We start from the raw sequence: 22882 nt of genomic DNA on the forward strand, positions 1-22882 counted from the left end.
CATAATACATACAGCTACAGTGTTCCAGAAAAACGATTAAACAGACCACCAAATGTTATGAAAATTTTTGAAATTTTAGGATAATATAGTTTATGGGCATACCTTTCCCTATTAGTATTGTGAAATACCAGGGTTACAGTTTAAGGTAATAGCAATGCTTTGAAGTTAAGTGTCTCATAACTACCACCACTACTCTATACTTATGTAGTCTATTGTGAAGTTCTATTATGTGAAGTTCTATTATGTGAAGTTCTATTATGTGAAGTTCTATTATGCTACGCGTGCGGGTCGGCTACGCCAGACTAATTAGCACAGGGATGCACAGTTCTGTAAAGCATAGAATATCACTGAATCAAAAGTCTCAAAAATCTGCGGCTAGATGGCCTGGTATTCAAGCCGGGTTTTTTTTTTGCGCCGGCGCTTATTTACAAGCATCTGCGCGAAAGCGTGATGAAACCGCATCCACTGTTCGTGAAAACAATTATCAGAGAAAATGCTATCATGTATGGTGGGAAAACGCCTTGATAGTGAAGAAATCAGCTACTATCTATGATTCGATTAGTATGTCTACTAGAAGTCACAGCAAAGTATTAATAGTATTACTGGTGGTTGTCGTGTTGGTGTGTTGTATTGGCTATGTCCCGTACGGTGAGAGCCAGCCAGAAGATGGAAATGAAGTGCCCATCTCAGAGTTCACTGACTTGAGTCGATCACACCGGAAATTACACAGTCGTAGACGAGGTCGTGGATCTCGAAGGCGTGACCATACATCACTCTCTGCTATAAATACGGAGATAACTACATACGAGGATAGCGAGCTGCCCAAGCCTTGGCCCAAGCTTCCTTCAATGCCAGAACTGATGACAGCATTTCAAAAAGGAAAATATCCTCCGCTTAAGGATTATAACCTCTCTGATGATGAGGTCGCAATGGTAGCCCAATTATTCAACATCAAAGGATTGGATTCAAGCGTTTCACTACAGCGAGAGTTCCTGGGGTGCCCAGCAAAAAACCTTATTCGTGATACGCGTATTCGCGAGTTTGTGGATGGAAGATATATTCTTACCAAGCAATATCAAACATGTAAGGAATTATCATTCAAGAAACAACGTGGTGTGGTTGGACTAATCAGTTTCCCAGGATCAGGTAACTCCTGGGTACGTCAACTATTGGAGACCAGTACAGGTGTATTCACTGGGTCTGTATATTGTGACAAAAGCTATGTTCAAGCTGGAATGGTTGGTGAGGGGGTTCGTTCAGAGTTTGTTGTAGCAGTTAAATGTCACAGTTGTCATAAAAGAGCTTTTGAACGATTTTCAAAACTAATATATGTCATTAGGAGTCCTTTTGATGCAATTTTGTCTGAATTTACAAGGAAAGCTGTTCATATTGGTGGTACATATACAAATGCTAGTTCGAAGCATGTTGCTGAACTCAGGAGTACAGGCCTTAGTAAGTGGTAGTATGTATTTATATACTTCTATATATGTAAGTGGATGTTTTAACTAGATTTTAATTTGGTGTGCATATCAGAGTTGTAAGTGGGTCAGGTCATCCAGATTAGCTGGGTCATTTGGGTAGGATTTTGTCCGTCTCATCTGCTCTATTGAATATTTGGGTCTGACCTGGATTATCATACGTACATTTAGCAAGCTCAATTTTATTGGTGGAAATACAGTTATGCAGAAACATGCATGGAGCCACACCCACTCATCGGGATTGCATACTACTGTCTGGAAATGCATGGAATCATATCCACTACTGGGAATGCTACTTGTACCCATAGACAGTTTGTACATGAAAAAGTGCATGAAGTGATGATAAAATAAGTTGGACGATAAATTTTTTAAAAATCATTAAATTTACAGAAGTACATGTTAGCTTATTAATCATGTACAGACTTACTGCTACAAATTTAATATTGTGCAGATTTAGCAGTTTAGTAATGTCATTCCGATGTGTAGCTAGATCAGTCCTTTTCTTACAGCTTCATAATAGACGACTGTAGACTCAACAGCATCATCTTTAAGATAGTTTCTGTCTTTCCTTGCAATGTGTCCATTACCACTAAAATGTCTTTCAGATTCAGCACTCAAAGCTGGTATCGCTAGTAGTTGCTGTGTCAAGCAACTTAAAATTAGAAAAGTATATGATTGTTGTCCCCACCACAGCAAAGTATCAAAGACTGATCTAACAGCATCAGGTTGCTGTAAATTCACACCCATTATAGTGTCGAAACTCAGCTTTGACATCAGCCTCAAAATCTGATGTATGACCACATCTTTTAGGATTACCAGTCCCTAAACTCAGCAAATGAATCTTACTTTGCCTTCTTGGTAGCTACATCATCTTCCCTATCAGAGTGCTCTCCTGCTGTACCATCTTCAATATCACTACCTTCTGTGACAAGAATACCAGCATATGACATGGTATTCTCCCTAGCAGCTTGTTCAGCCTGCTCAAGCAACAGGGGCGTAGCTAGCTTTCAGGATTGCCCGGGCACAAGGTCTGACTGTTCCCATGCAAACTATTTAGCAAGAAATGTGAGCCCATCTCTGTAGACTCTTTATTACACATTTGCTTTCGAAACTGTTTAAAAGTGCACTACTGATATACATGTACCTATAGCTAGCTATATACTATGATACACTGCTGTTTGTGCAGCTTATTAGACTAAGATACTACTGCATGAATAATATAAAAGCTAAAAGCTAAACAATGATGGACTAACTTAGCCTCCAGCCTCAATATCGGGCTTCTTTTTCACTCCTCTGTTTGCCTGATAGCTACAGCGCTTTATAAGCATCATAGTACTTCATCAGTGACAACTCCAGCCCCAGCATCGACTCCTTTTTCACTCTTCTGTCTTCTCTACTTGCACCGAGGACTCGACTTGCACACACTGAGTGCTTTTGCATAACAAGCTTTAAACAATGCCGTGGATCCTCTTGAGTCCTGCCAGACGGGCACCACAAACCAACTGAGAATTGGTTTTTGTCCGTCTTTCATCAGTCTAGACCATTAGACGTCTACTTACTTAATCTCTGAGTACTTAGTGTTGTCCACCAACTGGTTTCACCAAATTGCAGCACATGTTTGACTCTCGACCCATGTTCAAATCTTAAAATGTTATCACGTAATGCTGGGCATTACATAGAAAATTACTACATTGACGGAGGAATCATGACAAACTCAAGTATACGCGATTTTTGATGATACTATTATGGAAAGTATTACAAGGCGCTCCAAAAAGATAGCAAGTGTGGTGTGTATTAATTACTGGCACGCCCAGGCAGCGCCGCTATCATCAGGCTTGCTACCCGGGCACCAGCAATGATTGCCTGGGCCTGTGCCCGTGCAGGCCTGGGTGTAGCTACGCCCCTGTCAAGCAAATTCTTTCGTTTCCTAGCATCCTTGACAAATGAAAATGACTTGAGGGATGGGTCAAGGTAAGATGCAGCAACATGTATGGCAGTTACGTCTGCTCATATCTTATCATCCAAAGCTGCAACCAACTTCCTTTTCAGGATACGCCCTGCTCCTGCTGTACTATCAATGGTTGATAACTCTGACCAGTAATTGCGAAGGATGTACTGTAGTAAGCAGGCAAAACCGATTGGAGAGTGACAATATAGGAATATTCCAGTATGCCAAACTTCAACCTTCTGCAGAATATTGAGCACCCCTTCTACTAGTGCTATATCTATATTGACTATCAAGTCATCTCTCCTCAAAAATGGCCTTAAAGCATCAAAACTGGTATATATTAAGAAATGAAAACTTGCTTATCCAGCTATACCATGGTCTAGTCTTTCCACCAGTTTTCAAAGTAGCTGGCAAGTTATATTACAACCCACCCGATTTCTTTACAAATTTCACAAGATTATCAGCACATTCATTTAATAAGCACAATTCATTGCTCTCCTCACAAGCCTTCTCCCATCCTGAGGTTGATAATTGGTGGCATGCACAATTAACATGGCATTTGGAATTTGTTGCAGCTACCATGTTTGCACCTTTATCATTTGTGCATGGCACATTCTCTGCATCCAGTCCAGCTTGACTTGGAATTCTATCTAAGGTTATCTGGATGTGGTCAGCTATTTTTGTGTTGGGGGAAAAATTTGCAGGCATACATATACCATGTCTGAGATCCCATTGTTTTTTGTCTGGACCAGTTTCCTGCACCCAGAAAAAGGTTACTTCCAGATACGAGCACTGAACAACATTATCTGACCATAGATCACTAACGAATGAGACTGCACCTAATTTTGATGAGGCAGCTATCAACTCTCTAAGAGTTTCTTGAACTTGTTTTTACAATATCACTTCTAACTGTATGACGCCCTACAATAAAATCTGAGGCAGGAACATGCCCACAGACTGCACCTAAATCTACAAATGCTTGTGCAAAATGTTTCAGAAGTTCTTGCTCAACAAACTGCAGCAGCAACAAGATTGCAGTCTGTTCACGGATCAACATTCTTGTTTGCTCCCCAACTGTCCTTCCAGTATGCTTAACAAAACCGTCCAGGGTCCTCTGGCCAAGAACTTTTTGGACAAACTGGGTGCTGCTGCTGCTGCAACTGCCATCAGAACCACTTTGAATACTACTAGAAGATGATGTACAATTCTTTATATGATCCAGCATATTCTTTGTACCCAGCGATTTTTCTTTCCCGTTTACCGACATTTTATAATGAAGACACGATTTACACACACTACAAGTACTTCTCAATGGCAGTCCAGATCCCATGCAATACAAAACTGGTCTCAAGCACAACTGCCTTTCGATTTCTTATTAACCCTGAGAAGGAATTCTCCTTTTATCATCCGTTCTAGTTCGAGGAAGCAACTCACAAACAGTTTGAGGAAGCAACTCAATGGGGGCTCAGACACAAGATTCGATCGTCGATCTTTGCCTCAACCTTCACATAGATTAGAGTCACCAGACGCCATATTTTAAGAAAATGTGATCTCTTTAATTATCCGGGTCACATCTGGATAATTTAATTTATGGATGAGACCCACTCGACCCACCAAAAAATTGACCCGACTGACCTGGATTGTCCGGGTCATCCTACCCACTTACAACACTGCCATAGGAACTAATAGTTTTATGTATGGGCAATGGTCTGTCCAGGTTTTGAGTGGTCATATCTCGCTAACTCTACATTCTTTCTTTGTGGTTTAATCTTGACAGTTTTCCTTTCACTATTATATTGGATGAAATTCATCAAATTGCGATGGTATGCATAGCCAGTTTGTCTCCAACTTCATCGCTATGGTTCCCAGGCATGGCACCGTTTTTGCGGCACTATTGCTGAGGACAAAGACAATGTACAAGATTTGTTTCACCATTACATTGTATTTGTGTTTGAATTAATTCCTCCCAACCTTTATAAAATTAACTATAGGCTACTGCATATTGTAGTCTATCTAAATGAAGGCTCAGGGTAGTAGTTATTTTTGCTCTGTTCCTTTTTACTGCCATTCTTAAAACTTAAATTTCGTGCCTTCTGACAGTTGAAGATGTTATGACTCTATACAATTGCATGGCTAAGGTTGAAATCAGTGACAGTGACAATGTCTCGCTTATAATAGAAGCATATATTCTACCTTACAAAATGTTCCTTAATTTTATGTACCCTGATCACTGTTTTCATATTTGGCATTGGAAACAATACCGTTTGCAGTTGTTGCACTGTTACAAACTCTGATGATAAATCGATAACTATCTGATCATCCAGTAGTGGAGCCGGTCTGTCCAGCTGTAGGGTAGTTATAAACGAGCATGGCACTTTGAAACTCTCACACATGTATACACTGAGGAATAAAGCTGCAAGCTATACAGTATACTTCATTATGCTGTGAGCAAATTGAGCTTATACCTTGTGAATAGTTGCACCACCAGAGCAATTTGCATTTGATACGTGTGTGACAAAATGGTCCACATCGAGACAGAAAGTGCTGCTGACCTGCATGCCATTACCTACTGGCCCGAATAGTAAATCCAAATGGGACCGAGATCTAATTACACAGATGTGGCTAGGTTTAATTTGCATGTGTTGAAATCTAAATTGAAAGTAATGGGACTAAATTTGAGCTTGATGTTGAACACAAGACCCTAGCTCTGCTGGTGACGACCAGCTATAAGTACAGAATGACATGTATGGAGTAGATTTTAGAGCCATTGTTGTTTTTAAATGTAATCGCTTGCTACACCATTTTTATTAGTGACTTTGTATCATTGCAGGTGAAGTTTCTGATAAGTGGCAAGAGAAAGTTATTCAGATGAAGAATGGATGGTTACATCATATTACCACTTGTCTTCAGTCAGAAGCCAAATTGCCTATGTTAGTTGTAAAATATGAAAACTTGAAGTCAAATTTATTTATGGAATTAAAAAGAATGTTAGACTTCCTAGAAATTCCTTATACAGATGATGATATAGAGTGCACAGTTAATTCTAATGTTGAAAATTTTCACCGCCAACACCATGATAAATCTTTTGATCCGTACTCTCCACAGCAGAAGCAATCAATACTCGACATAATTAGGGAAGCTAATGTAATACTGAATCAATTTGATGTGAATTATGACACAGATTAAAATATATAAGTTTCATTTCTGAATCAGTAAATTAATTGCTCTATACATATTTTATACATATCAAACTTGCAGTTGGTATATAAATGTACATTCATGCAGCATTGTTGGACACTGGGAGCAAGGAGCATATGAAGGGAGAAAAATAGCTAAAATAACAGTATAGCTAAGAGGAAAGGTACATATTATAAACATTCCAATATAGCATGTTGAAAGTATTCTAATAGAACAGTCATGGAGACAATTATAGTAAAATACTACCTTAAAAAGAAGAGTGTTACAAAAGCTTTAGAATACTTCAAATTATAATAGCTAATATTTTTAGTTTTCTATTTTCAATTGAGAGTTTAAATCATGTTTGATTTAATAATCTCCGCCAATTGTCATGGATAGCAATATCTCATGACCCAAAAATTACAGTAAACATACATTGAAATCATCCACTAATTCAAAATTACAAGTTCCACTTTTGAAAAGTCCTGGTACAGTACCCTGTATGGCAGGAGAAAGGTTCAATTGTAGAAGCTATGGCTGGTCAGCTACTTGAAGTATAGCTCCACAAAGGCAGAGCCTTACAGGGACAGGTTTGGGAAGGGATGGTCAAAATGTGGGTATGATATGATAATAATTAGGTGTACTTTTCACTGTCACTTTGCAAAGTATATACAATTCTGCTAATGGCACATAATGTAGAGATTTGCATTTTAGTAGGTCTGCGTCAAATATGCCAGCATAATAGTGCTATGTTAGCACATTAGGTGGATATTTCAAACTCCAGAACATATTGTAATTCCAATATATGGAATAGATTGATACTCCCTAATAGAGCAGTCAGTGGAAACTGCAATAGAGCACTCAAATGCATTGTACATAGCTCCTTAGATTGATACTCTCTAATAGAATAGTCACTTGCAATTGGTGGTGAAATACTCTTCACTGGTTAGAAATATTCATAATTATAATTGTAAGAACTGTTGCTAACTTAGGAGCATAATGCAAGCACAATGGAACACTGATAAGCACAATATAGCCTGTCAATAGGTGAAAAGTTAGGGGAAATTCCTGAAAGCATTTTGAGCATATTTGACTTAGGCCTATATATTTTAGGCATGTATGTATTATAATTATTATACAGGGGAATCTCCCTTATCTGGACCTCTACTATCCTTGTAGTTCAATTTATTGACCATGATAAAGTTTGGGTTAGATGAAAGCACAAGGAGCTGGGAGCCTAAGGGTTGCTGTTTACCTGTTTGGTTGCTTGTTTATTCTACTAATGATAACTACCACTTGGTTGCTAGGTGATAATACATTTTTACAGTCCAGGGGAGTGACCATGAATGCTATAGTGACTTCCCCCTCTGCCCACTAAACTGCATAGCACTGATTATAACTGATAACAACATTACTATTTATGTTGTATAGCATAATTACCATAGTAGCATGTATTTCTTAGTTATGTACGTTTCTGAGATAAAGACGGTAGTATGCACCAAACTGCCCGAATAAGAGAGGTTCCACTGTAACTGAGACAGGACTATTTAGAGTATAGGCCAATCTCTAGCAGATTGCTCGATCCCTCCATTAAAGTTTAGTAATGCTTATAATATGCTTACATATATACAAGTATGTAATTGTAACATGAGTAAAATGTTGTAATACAGAAAACTTACATACTTCCAATGCAGAGGCATCATTTTTTTAAAATTACAGACATTATATAGTCGTCTATAATTGTCCATTATGTTCATACAGAGTTGTATTGTGGGTAGCCATAGTTGCTAACATTGGCCTTTCCAGCACATGCGTACATATGAAGTCATGCAAATAATTGTTATGAATACTCTATAGCTAGCCACATCATTGAGTCTGTGTTGCCATCTACAGTATCTATATCATGTATATTATAATCTCAGTGCTGCTTGCAATTTTTACTGGTTTCCCTATTCTGCGATATAGCTATGCCAAAAGGCACCTGTTGAGCTGAAGCTGTCGATGTTAAGCAGAGAACCGCACATTTGTGCACAAATCAAGCTGGTAGCCTTAGCTGTCATTCTGCATTAGTAAGTCAGTCAATCACTCAGTCAGTCAGCAGAAATTCCACTAGCTAAATGATATTTGGTAGGAACTTATTGGAAATGTTTTGGGTTGCACTGAAGGTACTTTTGGGTTTGGTTATAGCTAGCTATATACCTCACCAATACTATTAACAAGGTGCCATGAAGTACAGCTGGTTTTTGACACCATTTTTTGTGAGGATGTGCAAACCTCCATGATCCCTAATATAGAGTTCTACCGTACTGTATGATTACAAAATTAGTCACAATTACACAACCACCAGGAGTGGCATCTTTCACGGTCTAGCCACTTATTGTCATTTGTTGGAGCGACTCTCTGTTTGTCTGGGTGCCACAATGCTTGGACATTTTTTCAGTTTGTTGCCTGGTACTCCTTTGTGGAATTGGACTCTGCTTTATTCTCCCTGCAGTGTGTTCAATACACTGCAGGGCTTTTTGGTTAAGGCCCCTTTTTTTAGGGGTTGATTGTATGTTTGCTGGCAGTTCATGCAGTGTTTTGTACAGGTCTATGTAGGCTCTGTAGGTCAGTTCTTACTTTCTTTTTTTACATGCTAAACTATGAGATTTCACTTCTAGCTAGAGATCGGAGAGGATGAAAGTGCCATTTACCGTAATACGGCGGGAATAAATTTAACAAGGGCAGTCCATCCAGCCCGGGAAAAGAAAAAAAAATTGAGACTACAAGCGCCTGCTAGTACTGCAGTTGGCGCTTATAATCTCTCATCTTAATACGCCAAGCGCTGCAAGAACGTGATGATCACGAGGCGCCGTGCGCACTTAGCTATGCTATGATTATAGTATTTCCTAAGTGAACCACAATGATGCGAATAGGTCGTTGTTTCAGACAATTGTTGGTAATAGCTACATTGGTGTTGCTGGTTTGTGTTTTCTTCGTGACTCGAGACGAGACTCACCGCACCGCTGCTGCCTTAAGGCATTCGTCGTCGAACCAGTTGGCGTATTTGCGTTTCATCTACGCTGCAAATAATCAACTGAACAAGGACTCGGTGCATACTCCGAAGCTGAATGTCACCAGCCACTCGTCAGTATCAAACAGCGATGAAATCGTCACGGTGTCGTCTGCGACGGAATTGGAGGCAAACAGAGATCCGCGTCACCTTTTGTCAGAAACAATAGATTCACGTAAAAATAACATTGATACTTCACCCAAACGAATAGAATTATTTCCTAAACAAAGAATTGGAGTGATTTTACAAGACATGAGGCACATCAACAGGCTCTCGTCCCGTCAAAGTGCCAACATTGTGCACTACATGGGAGTAACAAATTTGAATGAAGACTCTGCATCTCATTTTCTACGATGTTCAGGATTAGCAATAATTAAAAAGCATATGTACAATAATGGATATATACATATTCCAAAGCACTATCAGACTTGCAAGAAAATGTCATTCCAAGGACATGGCCAGGTAGTTGGTTTAGTCAGTTTCCCAGGATCAGGTAACTCCTGGGTACGTCAACTATTGGAGACAAGTACAGGTGTGTATACAGGGTCTGTGTATTGTGATCATGCATACGTAGAAGCTGGGATGATCGGTGAAGGTATCCAGTCAGGAAATGTTATAGCAGTGAAGTCTCACAGTTGTATGAATACATTTAGATATGCTAAACTGATTTACATTGTGCGAAATCCTTTTGATGCAATTTTTGCAAACTTTAACAGAAGGGTAATGAGGCATTCTCAGTATTCCTCTTCATCACATGTAGCTGAAATTGGTGACATCCGATTTGGTAAGGATTACAAGAGAATGCATGACTGTATGTTGTAATGAATTATGTATTTGTGAAAACCTGGACTGTAAAGTATAAAATCCATGAATATATGTGACCGGGCCTGCGAAATAGGGCATGTGGGCATGAACTACACCCCGTCACTCTACAGGTCATATCTCAGTACTGGAACAGAATATTTGCATCCTGTAACTTGTATCATAAAACCACTTAAATGTTTAATAAGAGGTAAAAAGTTCATTGCTAGAGCATAATGGTATAAAAAATATGAGTAATGAAATGTTGAAAAAGTAGGCAAAAATCATGTGCCCACATGCCCTATTTTCGCAGGCCCAGTCACATAAGCTGAAGTCATGAATGTAGTACTGATCATGACATCATTCCAGGTGTCTGTTATCAACCAAAACAGCACAATAACTAACTTGTAATCTTCGTCATTCAATATAACAATGAACTGCCTTCATTTTCAAGTTCATGCACTGTTTAATTAACGTTACAGTATTTACAAAGACAACCTGCAAAGCGTCACTATAGATAAGTTTCATTAATGATTTTTGGGAATGCATTAAGAGAAATGGGGGTAGTATATCAAACTATGTGACACTTTGCGTGGGCAGATCAAAGAAGTTTTTGGGTATACATATGTTACCTAGTGGTTAGGGTATTATTTTATAATACCCTGTGGTTAGGGCATTATTTTATAATGCCCTATAACTCACAAGGTAGCGGTAGAGCCCGGTTTGCTTTATAAAAGCTCAGACTGAAATCGATTATGGGAATAAAATTAATACTCACGTGACTACTATATATCACGAGTTGGAGTTTGGCCACAAGAAGCAAGGCGTTTCAGCCATTCTAAAGGTTGGGAAACATTAGTTGAAGGTAAGAATCAAGTCTTATTGCACATACACAAGCATTTCGCACATTTTTTGAATACAAACTGATCGATTGATTGATTATAACTTTACAGTACTGCATACAAGTATAGAATAACAGATGTAAAATTAATAAAATCTTTAGGGTACAGTACTGATGGTCCGCTAGCTCAAGGCTACCAGCCATTAAAAATCTAAAATTTACTTACCGTATTACATTACTTATAAAAATTACATTACTTATACTTAAAGAGTCACATTGAAGGGGGGTGGGGTGTGTTGGAACATCTACTACATGAGCATAAAAAATGAAATGTACAAGGGTTGTCATGTCTAAAGTTTGATAAAAAATGTGACCATGGAAACTTATATTATCCTTGTTTTGTTCGTTTTAATAGATAAAGATAAGTCAATAGGGGGTAGGGCATTCCACAATCGAGGGATTCTATTGAAGAAAAATGTCTACCTGCATTATTATTGTTTCTAACATGAATCATTTTACCACTTGAGGAGGACCTGGTATTTCCATCAGCAACAGTTATGTAGTCTGTGATATTAAAAGAGGGAGAGGGATACTTGAGTGACTTTAGCCTAAACACTATTAATTTTTGTTAAGCTCAAAGGTGTACATTAAAGGTAGTAGGTTAAGTTGTTTGAGTCTATCAAAGTAATCAGAACTGTAGTGGGACCATACCCACCTTACAGATAACCATGCTAGAACAAAGCTTACCACTTTTTGCCTTCAGTATAATTATGTTGTAATTAGTCTTTAAACTCCTCAATAGCATTAAAACACTTGTAATTCCCCACGATTTGCAAAAACTCAACTTTTCTGTGGTATCTCTAGGACTCGTCTGTTTGTTATAACAAACATAGCTGCGACGTTACCTGCTACCTAGACTAAGTCATATGTCCACCTGAAGCATGAGGGGCTGTGATGTGTTCCCGAAAAACGAGGGCCTATGGCCCACATGCTTCAGGTGGCAGTGGCGGATCTAGATGGGTTTCTGGGGTTTCGACAGAAACCCCCTTTTAAATTTAGCTCAGTGGCAGTCTAAATACATAAACATTGTTGTACTGACAATTTGTCATAGCAAACAACTACATACCACTGTATTTTAGTAGCATGCATATGCACGCAGTTGCACTTAACTAACACCATTTATAGCTATTAAACCCTCAGCAACACTTCACTTGCCATCTCCCACTGCATTAAAAAGATCAAGATACTCTAATAGAGCAGTCAAGTAACTACTCTAATAGAGCAATCAAAGCTACAGCTTATAGTCACCATCTTTGCCCTATAGTTAGTTGCATTGGATTTATTGTAATTTCTAACTAAAAGTATCCTACAATCCGATCTTAGTGTGCTTCTAAAATTTCTGGAGAAATGTCGTCAGATGCCTTATTCAGCTATGCCAACTTTCAGAAACCCCATTTTAAAAATCCTAGATCCGCCACTGGATGGACATATCAAGCAGACCACTTGTGCCCATTTTGCAACTATAAAATACAAACTCCCTAGGAGGGTTATATTGTTGATATACTACCTCCTTCTCTTGTGAAAGTGGTACATTACAGATGAAATCTTTTGTTGTTTAGAGGTCTAGCTGCACTGTTTAAGCTACACAGATCATGGCAAAGACTGCTTGCTGCTGTAGGATCAAGTCACCACCGGATTTGACAGAATACTCCCTACATTTATATTAGACTTAAAGTGTAAAATCATTTGAGGTTCTGCTCCTTGTGATCCTGTAGTTGTTTTGGGTATTTTCTGTAGACTGGCTTTGAAGTGTTCATCGCTTCACAATCACTATGTAATAAGAAAATAATTGAAATGATTGATGCACCAAAACTTGCTGATTTAATGCTTATAAATTCTTTACATTTGCCAGTCAGTAGCAAATCATACCATATACAGCTTTAAAGTCACAATTAATGTGGCAGTCGCCATTCTTCATGCTCATAAGAATTTAAAATCTGTTGTTACTGTAATTGTTGCAATGCTCAATGAAAAATAATATGGTTTTGGCTAATGAAAGTATAAGAGCACTGCTGAAAAGACACAAGAAATTTAGTGTTAATACTTTGTCATGACCACTTTATAAGAGAGTTTTCGAAGTGCCAGACCATTCAGGCCCGTAGCCAGGGGGGGTTCGGGGGGTTCTGAAGAACCGCCCTCTTGGAAAAAAGGTCCACAATTTCAGTAAAATGGTCCACAATTTTAGCAAAAAGGTCCACAATTTTAGTATACAAGTCCCAATTTTCAGGAGCAAAAGTTCATTAGCTACAGTTTACTAGATACTACTAATAAGAAGCTAAATTAAGTGCTCTGAGTAACTAATTCAGTGCTTGTATTAAATGCAATGCAAGATCGAGATACTCTAATAGAACAGTCAACCACTCTAATAGAACAATCACTCTAATAGAACAGTCACAATTGCATTTTCTTTTAAAAGCTATACTTAATTTACATGTAGATTGTCTAAACCGAGCTTTCATTAAAATATAAGATTATGGTGGACAAGCCCCTCCATGCAGAGCCCACGAATAGCATCCATGCTTCAACTCCATGCAATGTGTTGTTTCTCATTCTTATTTACTGTGACATTCCAATATATTATATTTAGACACATGCATGTGCAGATGTGCATGATATAATTACAGTAGCAGTAGAGACTAGAGATATTTTTCCAGATATCATCCATACAGCTGGTCTTCAGTTTACCTATCATTTTTATTGACTGAAATGCCACTAAATTCAACCTTTTAGCATCTATTTTCAAAAAATTTTCTGGGGGGGGCATGCCCCCAGACCCCCCTAGATTGGGTGTGCTTCGCACACCCAGTCTCAGTACCTTTATTAATCATCATGCAAGTAAAGGTCCACTTTTGGTCAAAAAGAACCCCCCTTTCAAAATCCCTGGCTACGGGCCTGCCATTCTTAGTGGTTGACACTCATCTTTAGAAATCCATTCATGAATGCCGTATATTGCAAACTGTTCAAGGTGGAAATGTTTCACGGATGTGGGTCCATAATTCGCTGGAAAACTTTCGCAGTTTTTGATTTTTAAATTCCTAGCTACCAAGTGCACGTGCTTTAATTTTACCATGTAGCTACAGATTACGTGAGTTAGTAATTAACTATATGAGATTCATAGATACCTATTGCAATTCAAAGGTCATAATGGCAGAACCGACAGAAGAAAGAGAATTTGAAATGAGCAGCTGTGTTCGTGGGTATCACGTTTATCAAGCTATATGGTTACCATTATCACATTTATCAAGCTATATGGTTGCCATTCATCAGTGAACAGGAACTGTAGAAGAGAAACCACTAATCCACGAGCTAGTTACACTGTATATGGTTACCCGTATAAAGGATGGAGCAATGGTAGGGTACGTACCTTGCTTTATATCAGCATTGTGCTTGCTGTTTATTTAATAAGGTGGTCCATTTACTGCACCGTGACTGAATGGTGGCGTTTTTTCCCATGACCTTCTGCAAGGTGGAATGGAGATACCTTGTACAACTCGTTTCATAGAATTTAAAAAGTAAGAAGTTTCTTTTCTACCAAATGCTGTAATTTCAATTCTCTTGGCAATACCAATGATGATACCAGTTACATTATATCTATTCAGCTAGCTCATCTTCCCAATGCTAGTATCAACACAAGTTCCAGGGAGAAAGTGCTCTGTGTGGTACAGTCTGAGAAAGATGCACTCACAGATGGTTTCGGTCACAGTTCAACATCAGAGTACACAGTCAGCAGCACTAGTAATCAGCAGTTCTTGCAATCTTTGTTGATGTTCCAAACTATCACTGTGTCACAGGAGCCATGAGATCCTATTATCAGCATGGACCATCTAGCTGGAGTTATTGACCAATCTCCAATTTGGACAATGATTGAGCACTGTGATGAAAATGACAAACTTATAATAATAAACCACTATGAGCTTACTGATAAGCATATCCAATTTGCTCAATGGTTGATCAAGCAACAATTTCCCTAAATAGGTGGTCTTTGCCTACATTGCAGCAAAATACATCACTAGGCTCCCGAACTGCAAATTCCATTCAGATCGTCCACTGTGAGAAAAGGAAACACTGGATAATGGTTTCTACTAAGTGGTGTAAAGGTACTCAAGTAGTGGTATATGATTCCATCTTTACAAAATTGGTTATGCGAATGTTTGGGTTAAAGAGAGCCAATGACATAATAATGATGCCGATACAGAAACAAGAAGGATCATCTGATTGTGGTGTTTTAGCCATATCTGTCATGACTTCACTGGTATACGACAAAGATCCATGTAAAATTAAATACAAGAGATCTGACCTATGAGAGCATCTTATAGACTGCTTCACAAAAAAGAAGCTCACTAGTTCCCAAAGGAGTAAAAAGCTACTCTTAGGCCTGAGTCAAACATGCTCAAAATTTTTCCCAAATTGCTTGCAGGAATTTCCCAAATTTTTCACCCATTATGCTCTTCAGTGTTGCCATTATGCTTGCATTATGCTCCTAGGTTAGCAACATTTCTCACAATCATCTTTGAACATTTTAATTAGTGAATGCTCTATTAGAGTAGTATTTCACTACAAAGTGACTGTTCTATTAGAGAGTATCAATTTAAAGAGCTATGTACGATGTATTTGAGTGCTCTATTGTCATTTGCAGTTTCCACTGACTGCTGTGTTAGGGAGTATCGATCAATTTTAATAGAATTAAGCTCCACAGTTTGAAATATCCACCTAATATGCTAGCATTATGCTGGCATATTTGATGTAGGCCTAGCTACTCTCCATTATGTGTGAGATGTTTAGCAATATTTTGTGACTGATAATTTGTTGATTTTGTTATTTTTGTACAATCACATGTTTAAATGAAAAGGTAATTAATGAAGATAGTTAATTGCAAATTGTCCACTGTAACACTACAAAATGTTCTACAATCCAAGCATATCTGTAATTCCAGCTGCTCTAAAGCCATTGCGGATTATGTCTCTATGATACCGGTATTTGTTTGCATGTATTGTTAAAATTCTTTCAACCAACTACCACCTAGTGGCTTCATCACATGCAAGGGAAAAGTGATTGGCTGCAGTGGGGATCCATCATCTTGTTGGTCAAAGATTTGATCGGCATACCACTGTTGAAATTTTGATTTTATAAACTCTTTAGCAGACTTGTTATTACTTAGGTCTAGAGGCTGTAAGCGCTCCATGCAATTTGGTGAAACAAACATAATATGTGACCGGATGTGCGAAAAGGGGTCTTCCACACACATGCAATATACCAACTTTGATGATCTATAACTTCAGAGAAAAGGCTAATGGCTTGAAATTTGGTCAGCAGTGCGTACCAACATAGCTTAATGGATAGAGAAAATTTCAGGCTTATCTACTACTTGAACACTAAGTTTTGGTCTTCCAAGTTCATAGAATTAGATGTGTGTAGAAGACCCCTTTTCGCAGATCCGGTCACATATCAACATGGATATCCTCCAACATCTGCAGAACATCACTGGTTAGCTGCCCTTTAAAATTGTCAAGTATACAGAGGGTTCTCTGGTTGCTATAAAGTTTCAGTTCCATCCGTTTCTTTGAAAGGTGAGGACTAAGAATTTTAAAAAGTACAGGGGTGCATAATCTTTGGTAGTACTCTCATTTTCCCAGTGATTAAGTGTACATGTAACATATCAATCTGTTGGAAAAGTGGTAGAGGGAAAGCAAGCAGATGTTGTACCATGGTATATGAGTTGGGGAGGGAGAAAACAGCCATCAAGAGTCACACTGGTTGTTTGAAGTTTGTCATCAATTCCAGCAATAGGTACTTTTTTAGCCTTGTTTTTCCATGGTCCATGATAACACAGGGACATATTTTAATCCTGTGTGATCCCAATTCACTATCAAGGGTGGAGAAATTTCTTCCATCATCATGATACCTTTAATGCTGTACAAATGGTTTGTCTTAAGCTCTTCAAAATTCTCAATGGCAATTTTTGCTTTAGTATTGCCTTTTCTCTTTACATATTCCATGCGGACGAGCAAATAGTGGTCTCAATCTTTTGTAAAAATAACATGCCCATGTCTCTCTGCCAGAATTCTGCTGTCCCTCCTGCTCCTGACAATTATTCTGGCGCTGGCTATTACTTTCTGCCTGTTTGCAATACCCCCTACATTCCTCAGTTCTATCAATTATGTCTGTACCTGCTTATCAATAGTATTGGCAAGCATTGACAGGTGGCCCATTTTCTTCAAAGGCAATTTTGTAATATTTGTATCCTTCTTCATATTTCCAGTTCTTCCAAGTATAGCTTTTTCAAGCCATGAACCGTACTTTCCTTAAGTGTATCGTCTTTAAAAATTTTTTTTGCGAAATGACAGACGATGCATGCTTGTGCTGTGCATTTTCCAATAGTAGCCCTCTGTTCATCATCTAGCTTCAAATATGCTGAACGCTTGCCGCTAGAACTCTCTATGGCTGCTGTAACTTCATCGTTCTCTGCCTTGATGATAACCAACTCTTGCTGAAAGATCATGCAGGAAGGGGCATGTCACAAGCATCTTTCCTATATGGTTAAAATACTTCCACAACGCCATTCTTTTCAAATCTCACAAAGAAATTTTATAAAATTACAGCATGGTCTCATCCTGCTGCTCATGCAAAAGTTGAGCATGTGGGAAAGTCTGGACGAGACTACTATATTCCTGGTAAAAGTTTCACAGTTTTCTAACAATCTGCAAAACTTTTACACCTCGAACAATTTGCAATATACAGTACTGTAGCATCCTAAATAAACTAATGGTACAAATAATTTTATGTATAGTGCATTGGTGCAGCTAAAGTCAATGATTTCCTGCCATTTGGTCTCATAAACTCATTGCATACATGCTCATCATTATTAGTGGTGGTTGTCTAGCTACTTAAATCCTAAAATGTTTGGGCTAATTATATCCGTCAGAATAACATGGTACTAGTTTTTGGGCAATACTTTTTTGTGGGACATCCAAACCTTTGTGATCCCTACCAGTACCGCTCTAGTAAATTATACTCACATGGGCAATTGACTAGTCCATATGTTGTGCATAACCCTTTGCAAGCATTCTCTCTAAAGTGAATAAATACATGCAGACTGCATCTCAGTACACTAAGCTTCATGATAAACATTCACTAATTCCATGAAATGATTGATCAGCATATTCAGTTAATTTTAGAGTAGAATCTTAATGGCAGCCATTGTGAAAGACAGCATGTAGCCATGGTTTTTTATACACAATGCATCACTTGCTTGCAAGCAGTTGTAAAAAAGATTAACAAAATAGACTTTTTAAAAGAAAAGAGCTGCCCATGTGAGTATAATTTACTAGAGCGGTACTGGCAGGGATCACAAAGGTTTGGATGTCCCACAAAAAAGTATTGCCCAAAAACTAGTGTCATGTTATTCTGAAGGATATAATTAGCCCAAACATTTTCAAAGTGACCTGAAAATGTTATGATGAGTTTCTATCTAATCCCCAAAACAGCCAAGGTGTAAAAAAAGAGTGCAGCCCACAGAAAGGCTATGGTGAAAAAAGATGGGAAATCCAAGGTGGCGGCCAGAATAAGAAATGGCTGTGATGGTAGGTTAATGGTAAAAAATTTAAGAACAACAATTCAGGTGAATTTGGTGCCTCTTGGTCTTGGCACAAAATTCACCTGAATTGTCATTATTAAAATTTTTACCATTAACCTACCATCACAGCCATTTCTTGGCTGCCACCTTGGATTTCACATCTTTTTTCATCATAGCCTGTCTGAGGGTCGCACTCTTTTTTTACAGCTTGGCTGTTTTGGATTAGATTTCACTTCTTTTTGTATTTGTATACCCCAAAGCTGGCCTATGGCTGGCTTTATGGCTTTTTAACCTATCATTTTTTTCTTTACCACAGGAAGAAGAACAAGATGAAGCAGATTTTAAATACTATAACTATTTCAGATTTTAGTAATGTACAAATTATATATATATATATATATATATACACTGTATATATATATAATACAAATACACACATTTATTACATGTCAATTATTTCCTATAGATAACCTGTTTGCAGCTGATCTCTCTACTGGGTGACTTGAAATGTAGCTGAACTCTCTACAGGGTGACTTTGTTTGTAGCTGAACTCTCTACAATGTGATTTGTTTCTTACTGATACAGTAGTATCTCTGCAGGGTTACTTTGTCTGGCTTATCTCTCTAAAGGGTGATTTGTTTTTGTAGCTGAACTCTCTACAGCGTGATCCTCTAGCTTAACTCTCTACAGGATGACTTGTTTGTAGCTGAACTATCTGCAGGGTGATTTCTTTGTAGCTGAACTCTCTACATGGTGATCCTTCTAGCTGATCTCTCTACAGGATGACTTTTTCTAGCTGAACTCTCTACAGGGTGATTTGTTTGTAGCTGAACTCTCTACAAGGTAACTTCTTCTAGCTGACCTTTCTACAGGGCGATTTGTTTGTAGCTGAATTCTCTACAAGGTGATTTGTTTACAGCTGAACTCTCTACATGGTAGTTTCTTTGTAGCTAAACTTTCTACAATGTAACTTCTTCTAGCTGAACTCTCCACAGGGTGACTTGTTTCTAGCAGATCTCTCTACAGGGTGACTTGTTTCTAGTTGAACTCTCTACAGATGATTTGTTTGCAGCTGAACTCTCTACATGATGGCTTCTTTGTAGCTGAACTCTCTATTAGGTACCTTCTTCTAGATGATTTGACTACAGGGTAACTTGTTTGTAGCTGAATCCCCTACAGAATAACTTGCAATGCAATGAAATTGAGTAAATTGCAAACACAGTTGAATGCTGTATTAGGGTGACTGTTCTATTAGAGTATCTCGATCTCGCATTTGCTACACGTAGTTGCCTTTCGAATCACAACTCAGTGGTTTGTAATTTGATTCTTCTGTACTACTGCAAGGTAGGGTTTCCACTCAAAATAGGAAGGTGCTTCGTTTTGTTGTTTCTATAGATTTTCACACAGATTTACCTTTATGATAAAGCAAACAAGTGCTATATTGATATTGGAATGTTTGCAGCAGTCACTATCAACACAATTTGACCATATGTAAATATCCAAAAAGTGGTCACATGACCAAAAATCCCTTCATATAGGATTTCCACCGAAAAATATGATGATGCCTTGACCTTTTCATTGTTTCTGATGATTTTCATGTATGCTGACCTTAAGATAAAATAAACAAGTGCTAATAATTATTAAACCATCTATTACTTTCAATATCAATGCACTTTTAATTGTAAACACCCAAAAGTGGTCACGTGGTCAATAATCCCATTATAGCTATAAAGGATGTGCTATAGCACTACAAGATGTAGAAGTCTTCATTATAAGGCAAGAAAATACATTAACTGTGACTTGGTCACCCTAAAATACGATGATTTGCTAATAAACTGCCCAATTTAACTATTATGATATTTTTGGTCACGTGACCACTTTTTGCATGTTATTGTGTTAAACTTATGCTGATACCCAATGCTACAAGCAATCCAATAATAAATTAGCACTTGTTTGCTTTATCTTAAAGGTCAGTCTGTGTGAAAATCACCAGAAACAACAAAAGGAAGCACCATCCTATTTGAGTTGGAAACCCTATGCAAGGACTTTTTATGATGATTATTCCAGCTACATACTGATTTTCAGCTCGTTGCTCTAAACGGTTTGCCTGGTAGACACGAAAACTAATAGTTTTTTTTATTCATAAAAATCGATCGCATAATTTTGACACAGGTTGGGTTTTGTGTCATATCTCCATGGTCTTTATCCCAATTCCTTTCAAACTACAAAAATACACTCCTACGATGGTTGCTCCATCTACACATCAATTTTCAACTGATTCCTCCAAGGGGTTTACCCTGTAGGCATGACAGACCTTCGACCTTATTCTACGCAACAAATCGATCATAACTCCTTGAATGTTCATCGGATTCCTACCAATGTTGGTACTGAGATTCGCCTTAATGAGCCCTTTACGTGTGCCGAATTTCAGCCCCATCCGAACACGCATTCGTGTTTTATGGCGGATTTTGTGAAGTGTGCAAAATGAAGAAGAAAAAAACGAAGAAATTAAAACGACATTTTGTTCGTTCGTATCTTGGAAATGGCTGGAGCGACTTTCTTCAAATTTGGTATGTAGACTCCCCTAACTGGCTGGCACATCTCTAACAAATGTGGTTCTAATCGGATTAGGGATCACAGAACTACATAGGTGTCAAAATTGCATTTTCTTTCTTCCTGTTAATATACTCACGGTGTGGCGTGCCGGCTTCTTGGGCCGTATGACACACTACCGTGTGTCTTGATGTACAAATTATGCAAAATTATTTACAACATTTTCTAATGGCTGGCTGACTTTAGTTATATAGCCATTAGTTTACAGTTGCACATGCAAAAATCTGTGACGGCAAAACAGTTATTTTGTATACTTGCACAATTTACTTCTGAAACAGAGAATTATATGGTAGTACTTTCTGCAATCACTTGACAGTGTGGTCGAATACATTACATGAATAGCATAAGGGACTGTGAGTTGCAAGCCACTCTATATATTGTGCCCCATCATTACAGATGCTGGCTGCTGTACTCCGGCAAGTCATATGAAGCAGGATCTCGTAATGAAAATAAATGACATGTCACACACAAAGTGCTATTATTACAATATATAGTATGTGCTATAATAATGGCCGATCATTGAACATTTGACTGGGTACACAACAACTTGAACCAACTTTCTAAACACCAGAAATTGCTCTGTATAGTTTTGGTGCACAACTTAAGGTGTCACCACATGACTTTCAGGTAATTTAAAAATTCTTTATAACAAACCAGAGTTGCAAGTCTGTTATTACACTTCATATCACTGAAGATAACTATTGAATGTGAATACATCAGTCACTAGTCATAATATGACAATACAAGAGGTGCATGACTTATTATGGTCTCTCCTTCTGCTATGCAGTGTGACGGTTATTTCCAAAGTTCCATGCATGTATCTCTATAAAATTTATGTGCCAAGAATTTATTAATTGATTTTAATTTTGTGTAATTCCTATTTCACAGGATAAATGGTTGTTCATATGTATAATAATATATATAATTTGTATTGCTGCACTAATGATTGTGTGCTTTTGTTGACAGATAAAGTATCTGGACAATGGAAACGAACTGTTACTGAGATGTCAAACAAGTGGTCACATCACGTACAGGAATGTCTACAAATGCAACATGCTCCCACATTGGTGGTCAAATATGAAAATCTAAAGGCTAATTTTATCAATGAATTGAGAAAGATTTTAGATTTTATAGGATATCATTACACAGAGGATGATTTAAAGTGCACACTTCAATCGAACACTGAACAATTCCACAGGAAACACACTACAGATGTTGATCCATATTCTCCTATACAGAAGAAGAATATACTTAGTCAAATTGAGATAGCGAATGGATATTTAAGTCAGTATAATATCTCTTACACTATTTCCTAACTATTAATAATGAATTTATTGTG

The 22882-nt window shown here is 37.9% G+C and overlaps 2 protein-coding genes across 2 annotated transcripts; both read left to right on the forward strand.

Moving 5' to 3' along the window:
• The first annotated feature begins 443 nt into the window (after nucleotides 1-443).
• On the forward strand, nucleotides 444-6711 carry LOC136258635 (WSCD family member AAEL009094-like). Its single transcript, XM_066051973.1, has 2 exons — nucleotides 444-1452; nucleotides 6257-6711. The coding sequence occupies exons 1-2, from the start codon at nucleotides 564-566 to the stop codon at nucleotides 6610-6612; spliced, it is 1245 nt and encodes a 414-aa protein (XP_065908045.1). The 5' UTR covers nucleotides 444-563; the 3' UTR covers nucleotides 6613-6711.
• A 2781-nt stretch (nucleotides 6712-9492) lies between these two features.
• Nucleotides 9493-22882, forward strand: LOC136258706 (WSCD family member GA21586-like). The gene is made up of 2 exons (XM_066052049.1): nucleotides 9493-10439; nucleotides 22510-22882. The coding sequence occupies exons 1-2, from the start codon at nucleotides 9506-9508 to the stop codon at nucleotides 22857-22859; spliced, it is 1284 nt and encodes a 427-aa protein (XP_065908121.1). The 5' UTR covers nucleotides 9493-9505; the 3' UTR covers nucleotides 22860-22882.

Source organism: Dysidea avara, chromosome 6 (genome assembly GCF_963678975.1).
Source record: "Dysidea avara chromosome 6, odDysAvar1.4, whole genome shotgun sequence".
Classification (NCBI taxonomy): domain Eukaryota; kingdom Metazoa; phylum Porifera; class Demospongiae; order Dictyoceratida; family Dysideidae; genus Dysidea; species Dysidea avara.

What these genes read in the sequence shown, in the direction of transcription:
- LOC136258706 (XM_066052049.1), top strand. Translation starts at nt 9,506, where the DNA reads ATGATGCGAATAGGTCGTTGTTTCAGACAATTGTTGGTAATAGCTACA. An exon ending in AATTGGTGACATCCGATTTG is followed by an intron (nt 10,440 to 22,509) that starts GTAAGGATTACA and finishes TTTTGTTGACAG; the next exon opens with ATAAAGTATCTGGACAATGG.
- LOC136258635 (XM_066051973.1), top strand. Translation starts at nt 564, where the DNA reads ATGTCTACTAGAAGTCACAGCAAAGTATTAATAGTATTACTGGTGGTT. An exon ending in ACTCAGGAGTACAGGCCTTA is followed by an intron (nt 1,453 to 6,256) that starts GTAAGTGGTAGT and finishes GTATCATTGCAG; the next exon opens with GTGAAGTTTCTGATAAGTGG.